Source organism: Mastomys coucha, unplaced genomic scaffold (genome assembly GCF_008632895.1).
Source record: "Mastomys coucha isolate ucsf_1 unplaced genomic scaffold, UCSF_Mcou_1 pScaffold8, whole genome shotgun sequence".
Taxonomy (NCBI): Eukaryota; Metazoa; Chordata; class Mammalia; order Rodentia; family Muridae; genus Mastomys; species Mastomys coucha.
The window spans coordinates 56,272,827-56,292,900 of record NW_022196914.1 but is presented as its reverse complement, the minus strand read 5'-3'; the positions used below and the strand labels follow the sequence as shown (position 1 = coordinate 56,292,900).

Sequence of the window (20,074 nt, the reverse complement as noted above, 5' to 3'; positions counted from 1 at the left end):
GGTGGCTGTGGTCAGAATACCTTGTACACACATATATAATTCTCAAGAAATTAATTAATTAAAATACTTCACTTTTAAAAACCTCCATGAGGGCAGGAGAGATGGCTCAGAGGTTAAGAGCACCAACTACTCTCCCACAGGTCCTGAGTTCAATTCCTAGCAACCACATGTCGCTCACAACCATCTGTAATGGGATCTGCTGCCCTCTTCTAGTGTGTCTGAAGACAGCCACAGTGTACTCACATACATAAAATAAAATAAATAAATCTTTAAAAAAAAAAAAAACAAACCTCCATGGAAGGTTTGTATGAGTCAGGCCCAGAGTGGGTACCCATCATCCTGTGCATCGCATTCCACGTGGGTACCCATCATCCCTGTGCAACGCATGCCACCTGGGTACCCATCATCCCTGTGCATCACATGCCAGCTGTACCAGTCACAACTGGCTGGGATGCAGACCTTGAGCAGGACCTACTCACAGCTGTCTCCTAGCCTTTGGATTGAACAATATAGTTATCAACATGAAGTTCTCATCCATACACTTTAGTGAGATAGGTCACAGGGATATTTACCCCAAGAGGATACTCATTCTTTACAAATTCACACATCTCTGTTTCTACTTCATTGTGAAGTATTTTCATGCTTTTATATCACTATCAGTCTTTCCAACCTGATTCTGTTAGCAAAACCTGCCACTTCCCCCAGAAGAATGGGCTTATTTGTATTGACCATTTATTGACTGATCATTGGTAGCAGTCTCCAAGCTGCACTGTCCCAGAAGAGTTGTGAGATGCAATGTAGGTTTGTGGCCATCCTCTCTTTTCAGACAGTCTCTCAGCTTCCCATAGTCAGCCTCTTTCTTGTCTCATTTGCTCCTTCAAGTGGTAGCCTGGACTGTTGACCATGCCTGTTACCAAGTGGGACAAATGGAGACCTAGCAAATAGATCGTCCCCAAGAACCTGCTCCTTCCACCAGTGATCTAGCTTATATGCTGGGAGGATAGCACCCTGTATTCCCAAACCATGGCATGCATGACTTCTGCTGTGGAGGAAGCTAAATAAGAAGCTGTGGGCCTGGACTGCAGGGTGCATTCTTCTGTTGGTGAGATAGGGGAAGTTCACAATTAGGAATGCACTAGCAGAAGCCCTACCTAGCAGAAGTCCTTGGCCACCTTATTGATTCCTTCAGGATCCAAATATGTGTCCTTGGGGTTTAAAGCGCTTCAGGAAAGCTACGTTTTCTCAGATAATTGTCAGGATTCAAGAAATACCTAAACTCATTTACCAGTGGTAACCCCAGCTCTTCTTTCCAGGCTGGACATAAAGACTGGGTGGTATTCCCTATGAAGCATGAAATTCAGTATTCAAAACAGCATTTTATAAGGTTCTGCAATGTATCAGGATACTTGGCATATCAGACAAAAATTATCATTAAATAAGTGTATGTTGGGTATACACTTATGTGTTATCTGTCTGTCTGTCCATCCATCCATCCATCCATCCATCCATCCATCCATCCCCATCCAGCCACCCACCCACCCATCCATCCATTCATCTATCCATCCATCTCTCTCTAGTTGTTGTTTTGGAGCAGATTCTGATGTATCCCAGGCTTACCCTGCATTCTCTATGTAGCCAAGGATGTCCTTGAACTTCTGATATTCCTACCCCTACCTTCCAAATGCTGAGATTACAGGCATGAGCCACCCTACCCTATTTGTTCAGTTCTATAGATCAAAACCAGGGCCTTATTCATGCCAGGCAGACAACTGAGCAACAATCCTAGCTTACCATGTCCAGATTTTAAAAGGCTATAGCTAACCTAAGCTTTTTATATCCTAAGTATTTTAAGGCAACTGTATGCATATAATAACAGACAAAACAAGTGCAATTATCTTCCTTTTTTAAGCAAGCTCAGATCTAAGATATTGTACTTACTGTTGGTTTTTTTTTTAGAATACTGCCCCTTTGCTCCCAGTTGTCAACATATCTCCCTGTATTCCACCTACCAGTTGTCAATATATTCTACCCCCATGCATCCCAATTACCAAGTTGTTACAGAGCACTTACATATTGCTCTATGAAACAGTACTTTTCAAGGTAATTATTTGAACACATAATTGGTTGAAAACATTGCATTTTGCTGTGAAATAGCTTGATGTTCTAATTTGTCTGTCTAAGTTAGAAACTTGGTGCTGTAGTTTGGTGCAGAATGGACTCAGAGGTTCATGCTTGAAAGGCTCCGTCCCCGGGGTTCATCCACTGAGGAGTGTTCTACACCTGTATTAGGCGAAGCCTTGGTGTGTGTGGAGGGCTGGCATTGTGGGACCCCTCCACAATATGATCTCTCTGCTGTGTTTCCTATCCATGAGTTGAACAACCTGTTTCACCATACACCGTCAGGCATTGCTATCTGTTACCCTGACAGGAAGTCTATCCTTTATAACCTGTGTACATCAGGTGTTTTGTCATTGTGATGGGACGCTGACTGGACTGACGAGCTTGGTCTTGTACAGTGGCTTTTAACATAGCCTGATTTTTTTTTTTTAAACTCAGCACTCTCTTCCTTTTTTTTTCATTCCTTTTTTTCTTTCTGAGTCTGTAATCTTGGTTCAGGTTGATGAAGCAAGGATCGTGTACAATAGATAGCTCCCACTCACACTGTGTCTGATCTGTAGTCCGTCATTGTCCTGTTCTTCCAGCTCACGGGCCCCTGTGATATTAGAACAGAGAAGGCCTTTACGGTCTATGTTGAGCAGAGAAGAGGCCGGCCAGATGTCTGGGGCTACAGAGCCTATCTGTCTGTGCTGCTCCCCAGCTCATCATATTGCACTTCCTTTTGATCCCTCGCCGAAGCTCTCCCCTAGCCCTGTCCTGCTTTCCTTAGACTGTTTCCTGTACCCCCAGCCCCCTTCCCAGTTCCCTCCATCTCACCCTCAGCAGTGTCTCTGAGGCATCTATTATACAGATTAATTGGTTGTAATTACTGCTGTCAACATGTCACGCCTCTTCTGTGAAGCTGCCAGGAGCTCCCTGCTTCCTATGGCAACAGATGTCATCACTTCTCCCCCTGCTAGGTCCTCCAGAACCCAGCTTGTGAGATATATATATATATATTCCGTATTCCTTTTATGCTTAGGGATTGTCTAGCACCTGGGTGCACACTTTCTCCCTGCCTTTTCACATAGGCCAAGGCTGGGTCTTTATCCCATACTAAAGTTTTTCCTGATTACTCCAGGGATAACCCCATGCTGCCCTTTATCCATCCCTATACTTTCTTATTGTGTCCTACCACGTAGTAGTAGACACAGAGCCTCTATTATACAGTTCTCTTGTTTTTCCTTGATATTGCATTGTATTCTCAATTATATAGAGACATATATGTGTATGTATATGCATGCTTACATATTTACATGTGTCTATATATGCATATTTTGAAATGTTCAGGGATGAGCCCAAGCTAGGCACTGAATTATAATTTTTGCTCTTCAAACAAGGGTTTTTCTTTATACTTTTCTCATATATTCTATATTTATGTGCCTAACAATCATCCAGTAATTCCTTCTTACTTACTAGGAGTTTATTGAGCTTTTCAAAGTTGTTGAGAGCCACAGGCAGAGCAGAAATGCCCAGCATTGGCAGTTTGGGTTAGGCCAGGTGTTCGAATCACGCATAGTACTTCACTGTCTCCCACATGTTAAGGGGAGCCATAGCCTCCAGGACCTGCCTGTGGAGGGAGGTATGGGGTTCACACCAACAGCTGGATTGGTGTGTGGATCAATGGCTTGGTGACAGGGCTGGGACTTTCCCTCTAAGAACGGTCAGTCTTCACAGGTGTAACCCAGGAAGGGACAGAAGGGGCATTCACTTCATACTTAGGATTTTCGGTACACAGTGTGAAACATGAGCTTGCCTGGCCTCTCTGTGCGTGCTCAGGCCAGCAATGACCTTGGCGCTCTGCTTTCTGAAGTACTGGCACAGAGCCCTAAGATTTAATCTAATCTTTAAAAAAAAAATGTTTTTAGAACCCAGTAGGTACTATATGCTCCTCCAAAATGTGGGTATGTTTAACGTATTCCGGCGTATTATCTGGGGTATCTAAACCGCTCGCTGAATTTCCCATGGTCCTGAGTCTCCTGGTAGCCACCCTTCACCAAGTCAGCTGCACTGACTTTGGTACCGTAGTCTCTACCCCTAAGGCACAGCCTCCATAAGAACTGCCCAGCTCGTAAGCCTCAAGTCATTTTTCTTTAATGTCAGCAGGACTAATTCCACCCTTACAAAATGGTTTGGCCTTTTCCCCCTCTCTGGCTCTGACGGGAATTGGCAAAGGTTCAGACAAAGGTGACGTTGACAAGCTCTGGCACACAGTGAGTTCTGTGCCTCTAAACTAAACCCTCTCATTCACTTTATGTCCTGAATCCTTGTTCTGCCCAGAAATCAGAAAGCTCTTTGAGGCCTGTTTTCTTCCACAGTGTCTGCACTCACAGCAAAGCACCGTGTCTCTCCCTTTATGGACTGTCACCTGCCTGGAATCCATCAAACGCTCATGTTTTATGATGTTTTCAGATGGATGGAAGTCTGCTTAGTTGAAGAGTTGCCACCAACCACTGAACTGGAAGAAGGGCTCCGGAATGGGGTCTACCTCGCCAAGTTAGCCAAGTTCTTCGCTCCGAAAATGGTATCAGAGAAGAAGATCTATGATGTGGAACAGACACGTTATAAGGTAACCAACCGGGAGCTAATCGCTCTTGGTTTCCTGCTATGTGCAAACGTTTGCTATGTCCTTTCCGTATTTCATTCCTGTATTTCCATAAGGATTTGGGGCAAGGGTGTCCCTGGTCTTTGGAGCCTAGTAACAGTCATTCCTGAGGCTGAAGCACTTTTAAAAAGAATGCATTGTATTTCCAGACAAAGGCTGAGAGGCCTCTGTTTGGGGGTTCCCAAAGGCTCCCCTCAACCCTCATTATTCCTTCATGGAGGTCATTCATGACTTTATTAGTGTTGATTACAGTGAAAGTAAGAGTCCATCATTGCTGTAGGTGATTAATCCTGCTCAACTCACCCCAGTGGTGGCGGAGGTGCATTCCTCACTACCTGCCCCAATGTTCCTCAGTGTACCTTCCTGTGTTCCTCAATGAAAGACACACCCACAGCCTTATATTTTAATATTACTTAAACAGCTCCATGGTTGTGCTACTCATAAACCTCTCCATGGCTAACGCTTCCCATCCAATATTCCTAAATTATTACTTACTTTCTTTTTTTTTTTTTAAAGATTTATTTATTTATTATATGTAAGTACACTGTAGCTGTCTTCAGATACACCAGAAGAAGGCATCATGTGGTTGCTGGGATTTGAACTCATGACCTTTGAAAGAGCAGTCAGCGCTCTTAACTGCTGAGCCATTTCTCCAGCCCGAATTATTATTTTCTAAAGCCTATATTCCATTCTGGCTGTCCCTGACCCAGGCCTGCAGCTCTCCTGGGCCATGATCCCTGACTTTTTTTTTTTTTGGTTTTTCAAGACAGGGTTTCTCTGTGTAGCCCTGGCTGTCCTGGAACTTACTCTGTAGACCAGGCTGGCCTCGAACTCAGAAATCTGCCTGCCTCTGCCTCCCAAGTGCTAGGATTAAAAAAGGCATGTACCACCACTGCCTGGCAATCCCTGGCTCTTACATGTTGGCAGTCTCTCTGTCCTGCACTTTTCAGGCCGATCTTTCTGCTTTCCTGAAATGACAGTTCTAAATCCTCCTACCTTTCTTGGCCCCCTTGCCCAAGAATCCTCAAGTCCTGCCACTGTCTTCCTGCCCAGCCATTCATTGACCACCAGCAACTTTACTTACCAATTAGAACCAACTTGGGACAGGGACCCTCAGCATCTTTCAAAAGGATTCTTGTTTAATTTTGGAAACCCAATTAACATAATACAAGCATTAAACCAAATCCATAACAGTACACTGTACCTCCATTTCACAATACAGTTTACTGGTCTTCCAACTGTAGTGAAGGAAAGAAATATTCAAAATCAACTCCGCCCTGAAGGTTAATAGGTAGTTAGTGGTTACTGGGAGAGAAAGAGACATTTTCTTCAGTAATATAACCACTGGAAAATGACTCACGTACCTTAACTAGCTGCTCACCCACACTCCTGTAAGTAACCCTTTTTAGACTCATGGAGTCAGAGGCCAAAAATAAGACCTGAAAGTAGAAGGTCTGGAAGATGTATCTGCAGAAGCCAGTTTAGAACAGGTGGTGGGTCTGTTACAGAAACCGCCATAGCTTGTCTCCTACAAGTCAAGGGTTCAAGCTGCTTGGAAACTTGATCTTCCACCCCCCTTCCCTTTTTTTGTGTGTATGATATGCATGCATGCATCTTTGTATATGGGGTCAATGCACATGTGCATTAAGACCTCAATCACTCTTCACTTTACTGAGGCAGTCTCTAAACCCAGAGCTCACCTAGTGAGCTCACTAGTGTTCTAGCTAGGTGGCTTGCCCCAGGAATCCCCTGTAGCTCTTCCTCTCCAGTGCTGGGATTATAAGCATGCTACACCGGTTTGACATGTATGTAGGTTCTGGGGATCCAGAGCCCGGTCTTGATGTTTGCACAGCAAATGCTTTATCCTCGGAGTCTTTCCAGGCCAATCTTGGTCCTTTGTACTCTTAGGAAGTTTACATTTTTGTTGCTGTTTTACTTCAGGTCCTCACATGTACTAGGCAAATCCTCAGACCACTAAAGTACACCCCCAGCCCGTTTAGAGCTGTCCACTTCTTCCTCCCCTCTCTCCCTCCGTTCTCCTCTTTAGTAGAGACAAACCCCAAGGCTTTGTGAATTGCTGGGCAAGCTCTCCTAACACAGAGCCATAACCCCCACCCACATTTATTTTGTAATATTGATATTTTGCTTGCAGACTTTAAAAGTTATTTTTCTTACAACTATAAGGGAAATATAGAATATGGTGGAAAGTGGAATAAATTGGAAATATATTTTAGAAAAAATTATTAATACACAAATAGCAACTTTTTATATCCCCTCATACTTGTTATCTTTTGATACATTTTCTGTATAAATGGACTTGCATTAGGTAGGACAATTGTTATTCTAACATGAATTCTTGAATGTACATATTGTATTCAGATCAATACTTCAATATCTTTTAACTCACAATAGACCGAGGCCTGTGGCAAATGTCTTTGGGGTCCATTGTCATTGCTTAGAACAGTGATTTCTCAGCCTTCCTGGTGCTGTGACCCTCTAATACAGTTTCTTCATGTTGTGATGGACCCCTTAACTATAAAATTATTCTCATTGTTACTTAGTAACTGTAATTTTGCTACTGGTATGAATTGTAATGTACACATCTGATATGCAGGCTATCTGATATGAGACCCCTGTGAAAGGGTTATTCAACCCCCAAAGGGGTTATGACCCACAGATTAAGAACCTTAGACAGACAGGCAACCTAGCACAGGTTTATGTCTGCAATGCTGTTAGGAACAAATGTTTGCATTTAGTAAAGGACATTTGGGTTCCTGACAGGCTATTAAAATAGCAAATTACCTAGGTTTAAAATTTTTTTTTTTAAGTTTTAGAGATTAGGGAATCTCTAAATTATGGAATCATAGAGGAAACCTACACCCCATCCACAAAATGAGCTTGTACCCACATTTTAGACTCTGGTGTCAAGTGGCTCTTATCAAAACCCAGGCCTGTTAGTGACTCAATATCCTATCATTGGATTAGGTGCTAGCTCTTTCAGAGGGGGAAGCTGAGGAGGTTTCCCTCTGGCTTTGTGAGCGGTGAGACTCAAGTCTAGAGATAGACTTTCTAGAAATGTGAGCCCTGGAGGTGACTCCCGGCTGACTCTTTTTTCTCTGAACATCATAGAGATGCATTGGGCATCTGCTTCCCCATCAGCTCTAGACCCCTATGGCAATAGCCTCAGGGGTACTTAATCAGACACCTCTAGGCATTAGAGAGCACACTATCAAAATGAATGACAACTTCTCCTTGGAAGGGGGACATGTCTCTTTACATTGTCGGTCTCTTGTTACGAAACAGTATTTACAAGGGCTCAAGCAGATGATGATATTATAAATGAAGTATCATAAGAGAGAAGAGCATTCTCAAGGGCTTTCCCCAACCCCAGCAAGCCCTTGGAAGACAGAGCTGTGCAGAAATGATGCTAAGCAAAGGGCAGAAGGAGGGAGGCTGTTGCCAGCTGTGGTGTGAGTGCCTCCTGTGCCAGCCTGGGCCCCTAACCCAGCTTCTTTTAAAAATCCTTCCTTCCCTCTGGAAACTCTTTGCTCTCAGCACCATCTTCCAGGTTCCTGCTAGGACAACCGGTCAAGCCTTACTTGAAGTGGTCGTCTTCTTTTTCTAGTCTAGTTCTGAAGCCTTCCACATTCCTCCCAAGAACAAATGGTTAGGCAACAGCTCATGATCAGGAATCAGTGTTTCTAGTCACTATTCTATTGCTATGAAAATACACCATAACCAAGGCTACTTATAGAAGAGAGAGTTTATTTTGACTTATCATTCCAGAGGGATAAGAGTTTATGATGGTAGGGTAGAGACATGACAACAAACATTAGACATGATAGATGGAACAGGAAACTAAAAGCATGCATCCTGAATGCCAAGCAAGAAGCAGAGAAAACAAACAAGAAATAGCAATGTATTTTACTCTTAAAGCTCATTCCCAGTCATACTCCCCAGCAAAGCCCCACCATCTAAACCTCCTAAACAGGGGGCCAAGTATTAAAATACCTGAGCCTAAGGGGGGCATTTTTTTTCTTTTCTTTTATTAGATATTTTTTAAAATTTAGATTTCAAATATTATCCTCTTTCCCGTTTCCCCTCCAGAAACTCCCTATCCCATCCTCCTTCCTCCTACTTCTATGAGGGTGTTCTCCCACCCACCCACCCACTCCTGTCTCCAAGCCCTGGCATTCCCCTACACTGGGGTATCAAGCCTTCAAGGACCAAGGGCTTCTCCTCCTATTGATGCCTGACAAGGCCATCCTCTGCTACATATGCGGCTGCAGCCATAGGTCCCTCCATGTGTACTCTTTGGTTGGTGGTTTAGTCCCTGGGAGCTCTGGGTGGTCTGGTTGATTGACTGATATTGTTGTTCTTCCTTTGGGGTTGCAAACCCCTTCAGTTCCTTCAGTCCTTTCTCTAACTCCTCCACTGAGGACCCCATGCTCAGTCCAATGGTTGGCTGAGAGCATCCACCTCTGCATTTGTCAGGCTCTGGCAGAGCCTCTCAGGAGACAGCTCTTAGGCTAACAACCAAAATATAAGGGGGCATTTCTTATTCAAGCCACTACACCTTGGAGCTCACTCAAGTTGCTGAAAGTTTAACCTTCTGCCTCCTCTGAGAGCCTACATCAGGGTTACCTGATGAGTATGTACACAAACTGAACTCTCGACCCTCATTGCTGAGTTGAGTACTATCTCTTGGTTTTCTGAGAAGGTTCACCTATAGGAGAGTCTTGTGTTGTAGTGGGGGTTTGAGAGCCGTTGCTCGAATAGACTGGCATAAAATGTCATTTTATAGCATTGGCATAAAAAAATGATAATGCAGGAAAAGAGACACATGTGCAGGTTAATATTCCTGTTTGAAAAATCTAAACTCTGGAACCATCTCAAGTCTGAAACTCTGAGAACCAAAGGGTTTTGGACATCAGAGTATTTTGGTTTTAGTTTTTTTTTTTTTTTTTTTTTTTTTTTTGACTAGAGATTGTCAACTGATAATATCTAAGCAAATATTCCAAGGTCTGGGAAACTTTGAAGTCTGAAACATTGTGATCCCAAAGATATCTGATAAGGGACATTCCATCTGAATGGAGTAAAGTTCATTTCTATGTGACACTCAACAACACCTGCCCCATGCCCTGTTCTAGGTGAGAATAGCAGGCCAGTTCTGATGTCATGGTGCCCGTGGCTGGGTGCGCTATCACTATGCAGTTGTAACTTGTGACAAAAATGTGCTAATGTACAGAAGACACGTTTGCCACTGTTGGCAGATGGCAATGAGTAGGAACTCAACTTCTTTGCTGGGATGTTTGCTCTGAGATTAGAAAGAACAAGAAGAAAGCTATATTTTTTCTTGTCCCTGCCACAAAATACCTTTTAAAATAGAGCTTAAGGAAGGTTTTATTTGGGATCCCAGTTGAAGGGGCAGTCTATCATGGTGGGATGTCACAGCGGCAGAGGCAGCAGGTGGCAGGTAACATTGTGTCTGCAATAAGGAGGGAGGAAAAGGAGAATTCTGTGATGCTCAACTTGCTTTTGTCTTTCTATCCAGCCCAAGCCCTTCAGCCATAGGATAATATTTAGGGTGAGTCTTTCCATCTCAATTAACCCAAGGCCCAGAAACTCACAGATACCCAGAGATTTGTCTCCTTGGCAATTCTAGATCTTGTCCCGTTGACAGTCAGTGTTAACTATCACCTATCCGTGCATGGTCAGGGAAGAGTGTGGGAAGAACATTTTGAGAGGGGACTTAGTAAAAGACTCAGGCAATGGCTGTGGGTAAAAAGCTGAATAACTGGTGTATGTTCCCTGAGGGCCATGCTAAACCTTAGCCACTGTCAGCAGCAGCATGACCAGTGCCTGGATTCAGAATCGGGGCTCTGCAAAGAGCCTGTTCTACTTTAACAGCTTCTGTTAATGTGATGATCTATCCCAACAAAAAGCAACTTATGAAAGAAAGGGTTTGTTTTAGTTCACAATACGAGGTTACAGTCCAACATAGCAGGGTAGCCAAGGCGCGAGGAGATTAAGTCAGCTAGTCACATCACAGTCAAGAAGAGAAGGAAATGAAGACTTACATGCCAGCTATTCAGCTCATCTCCACTCTCTAGGACACAAGCCCAGGGAATAGTGCTTCCCACAGTGGACAGAGTCTTCCTACATCTATTAATCTAATCAAAGCCCCCCCCCATGAGACATGCCCATTGGTCCAATTAATATAATCTAGATAGTTTAGATAATCTCTTATTGAAACTTTCTTACTTGGTGACTAAAGACTGTGATAAATTGACAAAGCTATCCATCCCAGAGTCTTGACTCTGAGTCTGTTACATTCAACATGAATGGCATTTGTGATATCATGCACACCTGTACCTTCTGTTTCCTCATCAATAAATTAAACATTGTGGGATAATTTGCTACAGTTCTGGACTATCTTGTAGAGCCAAAGCACGCTGGTTCTAATATGCAGGAAGTTAGATCCAGAGAAGACTTGCATAATTTTTCATCTATGTAATTGGAACAGGATGAACTTCATTTCCTGGCAGGGAAACAGCTCAGTAATAGAAAATGAGCACACACCTGTAATATGAAATTAGAAGAAAGAATATATTGTTCTACATGAAATATAAGCACGTTAGCTAGACAGAAGCATCTTTGGTTAAAAATAGCCATGTCATTTCATCACATATTAATATGTAGGACTGATATTTTTAAAAAAGATTCCAAAAAGAACTACAATGGAGGAGATTATTTTGAGCCCATTTAGAAAACCAGCTTTCATGCTAGTTGAAGCAAGTCCGTAGACTGAGACAGATCCACTCTCAGAAACCTAGTTTTTAAACAAGTCAATATGGAGCTCCAGGTTCTGAAGTCAGTGTTCCTCAGATGTTTGAGACGAGGAGCTGAAATCTGCTGGAGTTCTGTAGAAATACCCACCCCATCAGTCGGTCCCTGTATATGAAGCCGAGACCGTTTTTCCGCCCTTACATGTCAGTGCATCTCCAGCCTAGCCTCGTGTCCTGGTTGTCATGGCTGATGCCCTCTGCGTTCCCAGCTATACTTTGCTGCTAAGGACTTTCTCTCTGTTCTCTTTGTGATCTCCTCAGCTCAGAATAGCATGTTAAGGCTGAGGAAGGGAGGCCCAGCAGGATTTGCAGCTCCTCTGAGATTTCTTACCTAACAAGACTACTAAAAAAGAGACATGGCGTTTTTCATGACATGATGTGGGATTGTTGAAGCCCAAACCACTATTGCCAGAACCTGAGCTGACGAAAGTTGCTTTATTAACTCACTGGAATAAGAAAAGAAGAAGACACTCAAGACACAGTCAGGAGGAGGAATGGTCATAGCACAGATTGTGGCTTCTCCTGGGTGACACTAATACAGACTTTAAAACATACAGATTAGTTTTCTTTTGAGTGTTATCAGGAAGTGGCATCAACTCGGAGTCTTGGTCATTTTTACATAGAAGCCTAAATGGGAAGAGTACATCATCATTTATAACCCAGACTACATCACATTCCACGATTACCATGTCAGGTAGGAAAATCTTTAGTTAAGCTGTGTGCAGGGGCCCTCATCCACGCCTCCGTTCAGACTCAATCATTGTGTCTGTCTTGTTCTCTCATGGTCACAGACCACTCTTATCTAAGGACTGCTGGAATTCTGCAAACATTTATGCTGCTGAGTTATAAACAGATACTATGTCAGGACCATAAACAGAAGACTGACTTCCTATATTTTCCCTCTTTCCTATCTAATTTATCTTTTTTCTTCCCCCTTTTCCTACCCCCTTTCAACTCCCAGCTAGTTTATAACACCTGAGTTCCTCCTTCTGAAGAATAACCAATCATTAGATTCCATGTTCTCTCCCCACCCAACCCCCTGGGGCGAGGAGTGTTGGCACTCAGAAGGTTTTAGAGACCCCATCATGTATGGATCCCAGCTCCCTAGAGCCACTTAACTTTAGACAAATCATTTTATCTTTTGTTTTGTTTTGTTTTGTTGTTTTTCAAGACAGGGTTTTTCTGTATAGTCCTGGCTGTCCTGGAACTCACACTGTAGACCAGACTGGCCTCAAACTCAGAAATCCACCTGTCTCTGCCTCCCAAGTGCTAGGATTAAAGGTGTGTGCCGCCACTGCCTGGCCATTTTATCTTTTTGACCTGCCTTTTCCCATATTTAAAAAATGGGACTAGCAATTATGCTGAAAGGTATTCAGAAAATTAGAAATAATTCACATAGAGTACTTGAAACACATTGTGCAATCAAGACTACTGACTTTTATTAAGCATTCATTGAATATTAATTTGCTTATGTTTTGTAATTTCTAACAGCAATGAGAGCACCTTTGATTTGGTAAACTATTCAGTTTTGGAAGCTCATAGAAGGCAGGATGAGCTAGTCTTGTTGAATGTGATTATCTTTCATTGGGTGTTAATTATATAGTGAAACTTGCTATGGTTAGTTTTTTGTGCACCCTCATTTCAAATTAATGTGAAATAGATTATGTTCTATTATGCATTAAATGAAAAATACAAGCTAGTTTAAGGCTCTTTGTGGCTCATTACTTGATATAACTTCATGAAATGGCAGTCTGATTAGGACTGCAAAGTAGTAATAAAAGACTGTTTTTACCATGTAGAAAAAGGTCAGATGGCTTTCTGCTGAATATTTACTTCTTGTAGAAAGCCAGGATTGTTATTAAAATGTAAGTAATGTATACTGAAATTAGCTCTGCATTATAGGATGGCTTGTGCTTCCCTCTTTATAACTTCCAGGTTTTCTGTACAGATAGACGTCCATGACCAAAACAGACAGACAAACCAACAAATAGGCATTTAGCTTTTTAAAAAAAAATCCTGTGTAGAGCTGGTTATGTTGGTGCATGCCTGCAATGCTAGCACTCAGGTGGCAGAGGCTATGAAGTGCCAACCTAGGCTACATAACAAGTTTTAGGCACACCAGAGCAATATAGTAGGACCTAATGAAAGAGAGAGAGAGAGAGAAAGAGAGAGAGAGAGAGAGAGAGAGAGAGAGAGAAAGGGAAGGAAGGAAGGAAGGAAGGAAGGAAGGAAGGAAGGAAGGAAGGAAGGAAGGAAGGAAGGAAGGAAAGGAAAATCATTTAAAATTAAAATTCCATCTAGTTTACCTGAAATTGGTAGACTTTTCAGCCATAATTACCAATATCTTGATGCCATGCAAGAATGAACTTGTGTACATATATGTTTCACAAAACACCCTGAGGTATGTGGTAGACATAATGTGGTGTCTGAAATCCAAGTTCAGAATTACCTTGAAATGTGGGGCTTCGAGACTAGCATAGCCCATCACAGATAAGGAGAGTGTTCCTGGAGTACTGTCTAGTCTCTCTGGTGTGTCTGGATTTGTTTTATGTGAGCATCAGTGACTGCTCTTGAAAAAGCACAGTTGAATTGCATTCTGGTCCTGGGAATATATATTGCAAATGAGTCACTTTCTGTGTGATTTCATCTTCCCTTTCCCTTTCTCCTATTTTTTAGAAATCTGGCCTTCATTTTCGACACACAGATAACACCGTGCAGTGGTTAAGAGCTATGGAGGCCATTGGGCTGCCCAAGGTAAGCTTTCGCATCGCACATGCTAACCCAGGGAGACAAGTCGGTGCCAGGCAAACGTCTCACTTTGAAACTGATTTGTCAGGCTGAGATATCTCTCTGTGGGCTTGAGACGTGGAAAGGCCTACCCAGGGACACATGTGGCAAGAATTCACAATGAATTAACAATGAAGCAGCTACCAAGCTCACAAGTGAAAGTGTGTCTAAGTTAATAAGGCTAGAACCGGCTTCGGCTGATAGCGAATTTAAGGTAGTCAGCTCCTTTGGGGGACATTTTCTGTAAAATAGTATAATTTAACTTTTTAAATTTATCTTATGTGTCCATGCACATGTGTCCGTGCATGCAGACACAGATGAGCCAGAGTGTGTGGAGGCCAAAGAACCACTTCCAGAAGTCAGTTCTCAATTTCCAAGCTGTTGAAGCAAGGCCTCTCACCTTCACTGTATATTCCAGGCTAGCTGGCCTGTGGACTTCCGAGCAGTTCTCCCGTCTCCACTTCCCACCTCATCATCAGAGTGCTGGGATTACAGATGCATTCCACATCATCTGGCTTTTGCTGTGGTTTGCTGGGGATCAAACTCTGGTCATCGGGCTTGCGGATTTAGTATTCTATCCTGCTGAGCCATCTCCCTGGCCTACATTTTTTATTTTTATAATTATTATTATAAATCATGGTCTCACTTTAAATTTAAGAGGTTAGAGGCTTGTAGCTCTTACTCCTAAAATAGATCTACTAAATAAAATTCAATCAGCAAGCATTCCGCACTTGGTAAATTCAAAGAGAGAAGAAATAGGCATATGGAGGAAATGAGGAAATTACATTTGATGGAAATTGTAGGACTACTTTTATTTTAGAAGGATTATAGGATCACAGGAACTCTCAAAAATAGTTTGTCCCTGTGTATCCATCTTTCAGCTTCCCCGGCACTGACATTTTTATAACTGTAGTACCATATTAGATAGAAATTGAATGTTCTATGTGTGATATTTTGTTTCTTTTTCCTCTTTTTTTTTTTTTCTGTTTTTGTTTTAAATGAGTCTCTATGTATCTAAGGCTGCCCTGGAATTCACTATATATCCCAGGTCGGCCTCAGGCTTGTGGAATCCTCCTGCCTCAGCTTCTGAATTGTGAGGTTATCGCATGAGCTACGGCCCAAGTTGCCATCAGGGAGTGAATATAAACGAGAATGCTTTCTTCAGCTTCTCTTTTTCTTGAATGCATTTGTTTGCAAGGTTGTGTTCTGTTCTGGGTGTGCAGTTTTAGCCCATGAATGGATTTGTGTGCCCACTACTGCTATCCAGACGTCGTCACCACAGGGAAGTGGACTTCTATCTTACACCTCTCCCCCAAGTTGTCCCTGGAAATTACTAAATGCCCTCCGTCACTGTCATTTTTGTGATTGTTTTTTTTAATATTATTGGCATCCTATGGTGAGCCACCTTTTGGGGTCGGTTTGCTGTCCTTGAGATCTATCACGTTTTCATTTGTGTCAAGAGCTCTGTCCTTTGCATTTTGTAGATGCACAGCTACTTTAAGGAATGATTTATAAGATGTCATCTTGAAGACAAGGGGACAGAGGAAAAGCTGGCCTACAAGTACCCATGTTATTATTTTACTATTGAGCAAGTTTGCTATAAAAATATTACCCATGTAGGCTGGGAACGCAGCTCAGTGTGAAGCACTTTGCTAATATATAAGGCTCTGGGCTCAGTTCTCAAAAACACCACCAGAGCAGGGCCTGGAGAGAAGATTCAGCAGTCGAGAACACTGGCTGCATGGTTTCAATGTCTTTGTACTAATGTTCTTTTTATGTCAGCCTTATTTTCCTCAAAGTTTCCAACTTTTAATTTGCTCTGCCATTTTCATTCAAACTAGTCCCCGCAAACACTAATCCCCGCCTCTCCCTTCTGAACACTAGTTGCCACTTAAAATGAGTTAGTGTTGACTTATCAAGTGCTAAGTGAGGGATTGGTTGGTAAATCAACAAACAACTTCAACTAGAAATTTTCTTGGTGAAGAAACAACTGGTTAGGACAGTTTCGTGACATGGGAAAGACTCAATTGAACCTTTCCGAACTGTTTTAACATCGACTCTCACCACGAAGTCTCTAACAGATGAGATCATAAGGCCAAGAGTGCCCTGAGCTGACTTCGTAGGGAATTGCTGTCAACTTCTTCATTTATTAAGTCCCCATTCTGTACTTAGCTTCACATGAAGGGCTAGAGACGTAGAGTGGCATGTGACAGTCTGATGATCTCTATGTTGACTCTGACTCTCTGGTGCAGGAAGGCATTTCCATCCCAGGAGAAATATAAATGTAGAAGGTTCTTGTGTGAAGAAAGGGACCTGGGGGAGAGTTGGCTGTCAATACAGTGAGGTGTGAGGCAAGAGCCATAGTTGTTAGAACTTTAAACCCAGTCTCCTGAGCCTGAAGCCCTTGTCCCGCCAACACCTCAACAGCAAATGTGTTAGGAGACTCGCAAGGGCACTGAGACTTCCCAGGCTGCAGACCAACATGTTTCTTTACGAACAGAGCAACTATACAGTACATTGTTCGTTCAAAATACACTCTTGTCTATTTTTTCCGATGTCCAGTGGAAAAATTGCACTTGAGTACCAAAGTACTACCATATGGTCCGTGACTTAATTTTAGTTTTAATGTCAAGCTGTATAAAATATTTACTGAAGGCAAGTGATGATGATGTGCTTATCTTAATATTAGAGACTTCAAGCTCAATTATTCATTTTTTTTCCTTGCTCGGAAATAAAAGTTTGCTACCCCACTCTGAAATCTGTTTCTTATCAAGCTTTTAGCTTCAAGCTTAGGGAAAAACCAGTGTGGATGTGCATGTAAAAGCATATTGATGTTCAAATCGTCTGGTCTGGTAAATCCAGATCTATATGGTCATCCAGGGGAAGAATCAGATGTTCTGAGACATAGATGCAAGGTGTTCACTGCAACGACAGGGAGAGAACCAAGAGCCAAATAAACATTCAGCCATGGGGAATGGCTAAGCTGTGGTTCAGAAATATGAGTGAATTATGAGTATCCATCAGAAATTATGTGCGCACAGAATAATAGAAGGGATGGAAAATATTCAGCTGCTAGTAAGTCCTTCCAGCAGGTTTATGCTCTGCACACGTTTATGCTTTACTCACACGTGCATAAAGTTTCAAAAAGATATCAGAGGAAAAAATGTATATGGAGAGAGAGAAAAGAAAGCTTCAAGCTCATACCAGGATGCTAATCTAATAGGAAAGGTCTGAAACACGGACTAGAGGCATTTTTCCTTCTGACTCTATGTACTTTTAAGCAGAAAATATCTGCATAAATGTTCATGAATTATATAAGATTATTCAGATTTTTAATAATGTAATAAAGTGGTCATTAGAAGGTCTCCTTCTCGGGCTCATAGGTCGCATGAGTGAGGATACCACCCACCCTTCTAGGAAGGGCTGGTTGTGAGCCCCACCTCTGTGGGATTGGCCACTAGGGGGCGAGTCACCCACCCCGCAAGGGTTTATATGCTAGGTTTGCTCTGTAGAGTAACTGGGAGGCAACCACCTAGAGATCCTTCTATGTTTAAATAGCATAGACTAGCAAAGACAGTCTGGTTTTGGTTGGGAGAGAAGTGAAGCATAGTAAGTACGTTGTCTCTTTTGTTTTCCAGATATTTTATCCAGAAACAACAGATGTCTACGATCGGAAAAACATACCAAGGATGATCTATTGCATCCACGCGCTAAGGTGGGGAAAACGCAAACAGATTGAAACTTCCGTTTCCGTTTAAAAGATCTTAAGTGACTGTAACAACCTCAAGAGCCTTAAGCTTTTAAGCAGGTTCAATTTTGAATTTGTTAGTACAGAATTTAAGATAATTGCTGCACAAAGCCACCTTTGGACTAGAAAACACTTATGACGTTTTTAATATTATTCAATATAAAAACCCAGAGAAATTAATAGAAGACCTATGTATGATAAGGAGAGGATGAAACTGGAGGCAGCAAGGACCCATCAGGAGTCCTTGAGTTAGGATGTGTGAGGATGTCAGGATGTCGGCTGGCAGAGCCTGTAGTCGCTGTGATTGCTCTAACGACTCATTAAATTCTCGGCTTGAACCACCAGTAAGGAAACGTAACACAAACGTGATTTCCTCCCACTTTCCACTCAATAGAATTTACACTCTAAGAATAAAAAAGGAAACACTAAAGTTGTTCTAAATTTGATCAAGACATACTTACTGTTTTAAAGTGATTTTTGCTTTTGATAATTTTTGAAAGTCTTGAAACCCTGCTAATCTACAGGTGACTTTTCTGTCCTAACGGGCCTGGGAAAACTGGGGATTTCAGATGGCAAGCACTGTGGAAGCCCAGCTGTGACTGTTGTCTTGTGCATGCAGGTGAAGCCTGAGAGGTCTCATATGTAATGAAGTTTTAAATTCCTTTACAACATCTGCCTTGTGTTTGTATCGCTGGAAGTCATTTTCCTGGCAGAACCCTCTGTCTTGGGGTTTATATTAACTTCTTCCTGGCTTTTTTTTTCTTCTGCAAAGGAAAAAGTCTTCATAATAATTCATTGCAAAGCTGGTCTCCTAGAGAAAACTTTGATTATGTCATAGAAGTCAACCCCCAACCCACCACCCAGCCAGGTTTTTTTTTTTTTTTTTTTTGAGTCAGCTTTGGAATATGACAGCCGGTGGGATACGACATAGGCCAAATGGCTCCTAGCTCTTTCTTTTTTTTTTTTTTCTTTACATTTATGTATTTGTTTGTCTGTTGCTCATTCTGGTGTATGTGTGCATACTCACACACTTTTAGGTCTCGATGTGCCACTGCACACAGGCAAACGCTCCAGAACAGTGTGCAGAAGCTGGCTAGCTGTCTCCTGCCACCATGTTGTCGGGCTTGGTGGCAAGAGCCTTTACCTGCTAGGCCATCTTGTCATCCGAGAAAGTGGCATACTGTGCAGCTCAGGCTGGCCTCAAATTCTCCATCCTCCTGCCTTAGCCTCCCCAAGAACTGAGACTATGGTCGTGCCATCAGACCAGGCCTATTTTGTTGTTGTTGTTATAACTTAGAATATCTAAAAGTAAATAAATAAAATAAGGTATAATTTCTGCAGGAGGGGCCAGAGGTGGGATCTTCTGGGTTTGCTCCTGTCTCTTTCTGTGTAGCCTAAGGGCCAGTATACCAATAGGACTTCCTTTGGTGATAACATGGAAAGGAGGTTTGTTTTCGGGTTTTTTTTGTTTGTTTGTTTGTTTTGTTTTGTTTTGTTTTGTGATAAGGTCCCACAGCATGGCCCTGACTGACCTCCATAGACTAGGCTGGCTTTGAACTCAGAGAGATCCGCCTGCCTCTGCCTCCTGTGTGCTGGGATTAAAAGCGAGCACTACCATCACCTAGCCCAATAGGTTTTCTTAAAACTCCGTATGTGTTTCTTCTGAGGTGTTCTTTTCAATGTGCTGCTCAGCAGTCCTCAGGGAGTTCTTGTCAAAGCTTGAAGCAGTCACTCAAGGCTATGCGTTAGTACGGCTTTTGTGGCCTGCTAAGCCAGCCTTCATTATGTTCGTATATCGAGCCGATGAGCTCCAGATCCATAGCAGGCTTCCAGGACAGTGTGTGTGAGCTTCAGTTGATTTGCTGAAGTAGACACCTGGGCCATATGTTCTCCAGCTTACAAAGAGATAGCATGCTAGGTTCCTTTCAG

General features: G+C 42.5%; 1 protein-coding gene across 2 annotated transcripts in view; it reads left to right on the top strand.

The window, feature by feature from the left end:
- Positions 1 to 20,074, top strand: part of Iqgap2 (IQ motif containing GTPase activating protein 2) — a 275,140-nt gene that overhangs the window by 121,757 nt on the left and 133,309 nt on the right. For both annotated transcript variants that reach the window (XM_031360159.1, XM_031360160.1), the window contains exons 3-5: positions 4,570 to 4,726; positions 14,287 to 14,364; positions 18,036 to 18,112. In XM_031360159.1, the coding sequence (XP_031216019.1) occupies positions 4,570 to 4,726; positions 14,287 to 14,364; positions 18,036 to 18,112 (312 nt within the window). The remainder of the gene's footprint in view (positions 1 to 4,569; positions 4,727 to 14,286; positions 14,365 to 18,035; positions 18,113 to 20,074) is intronic.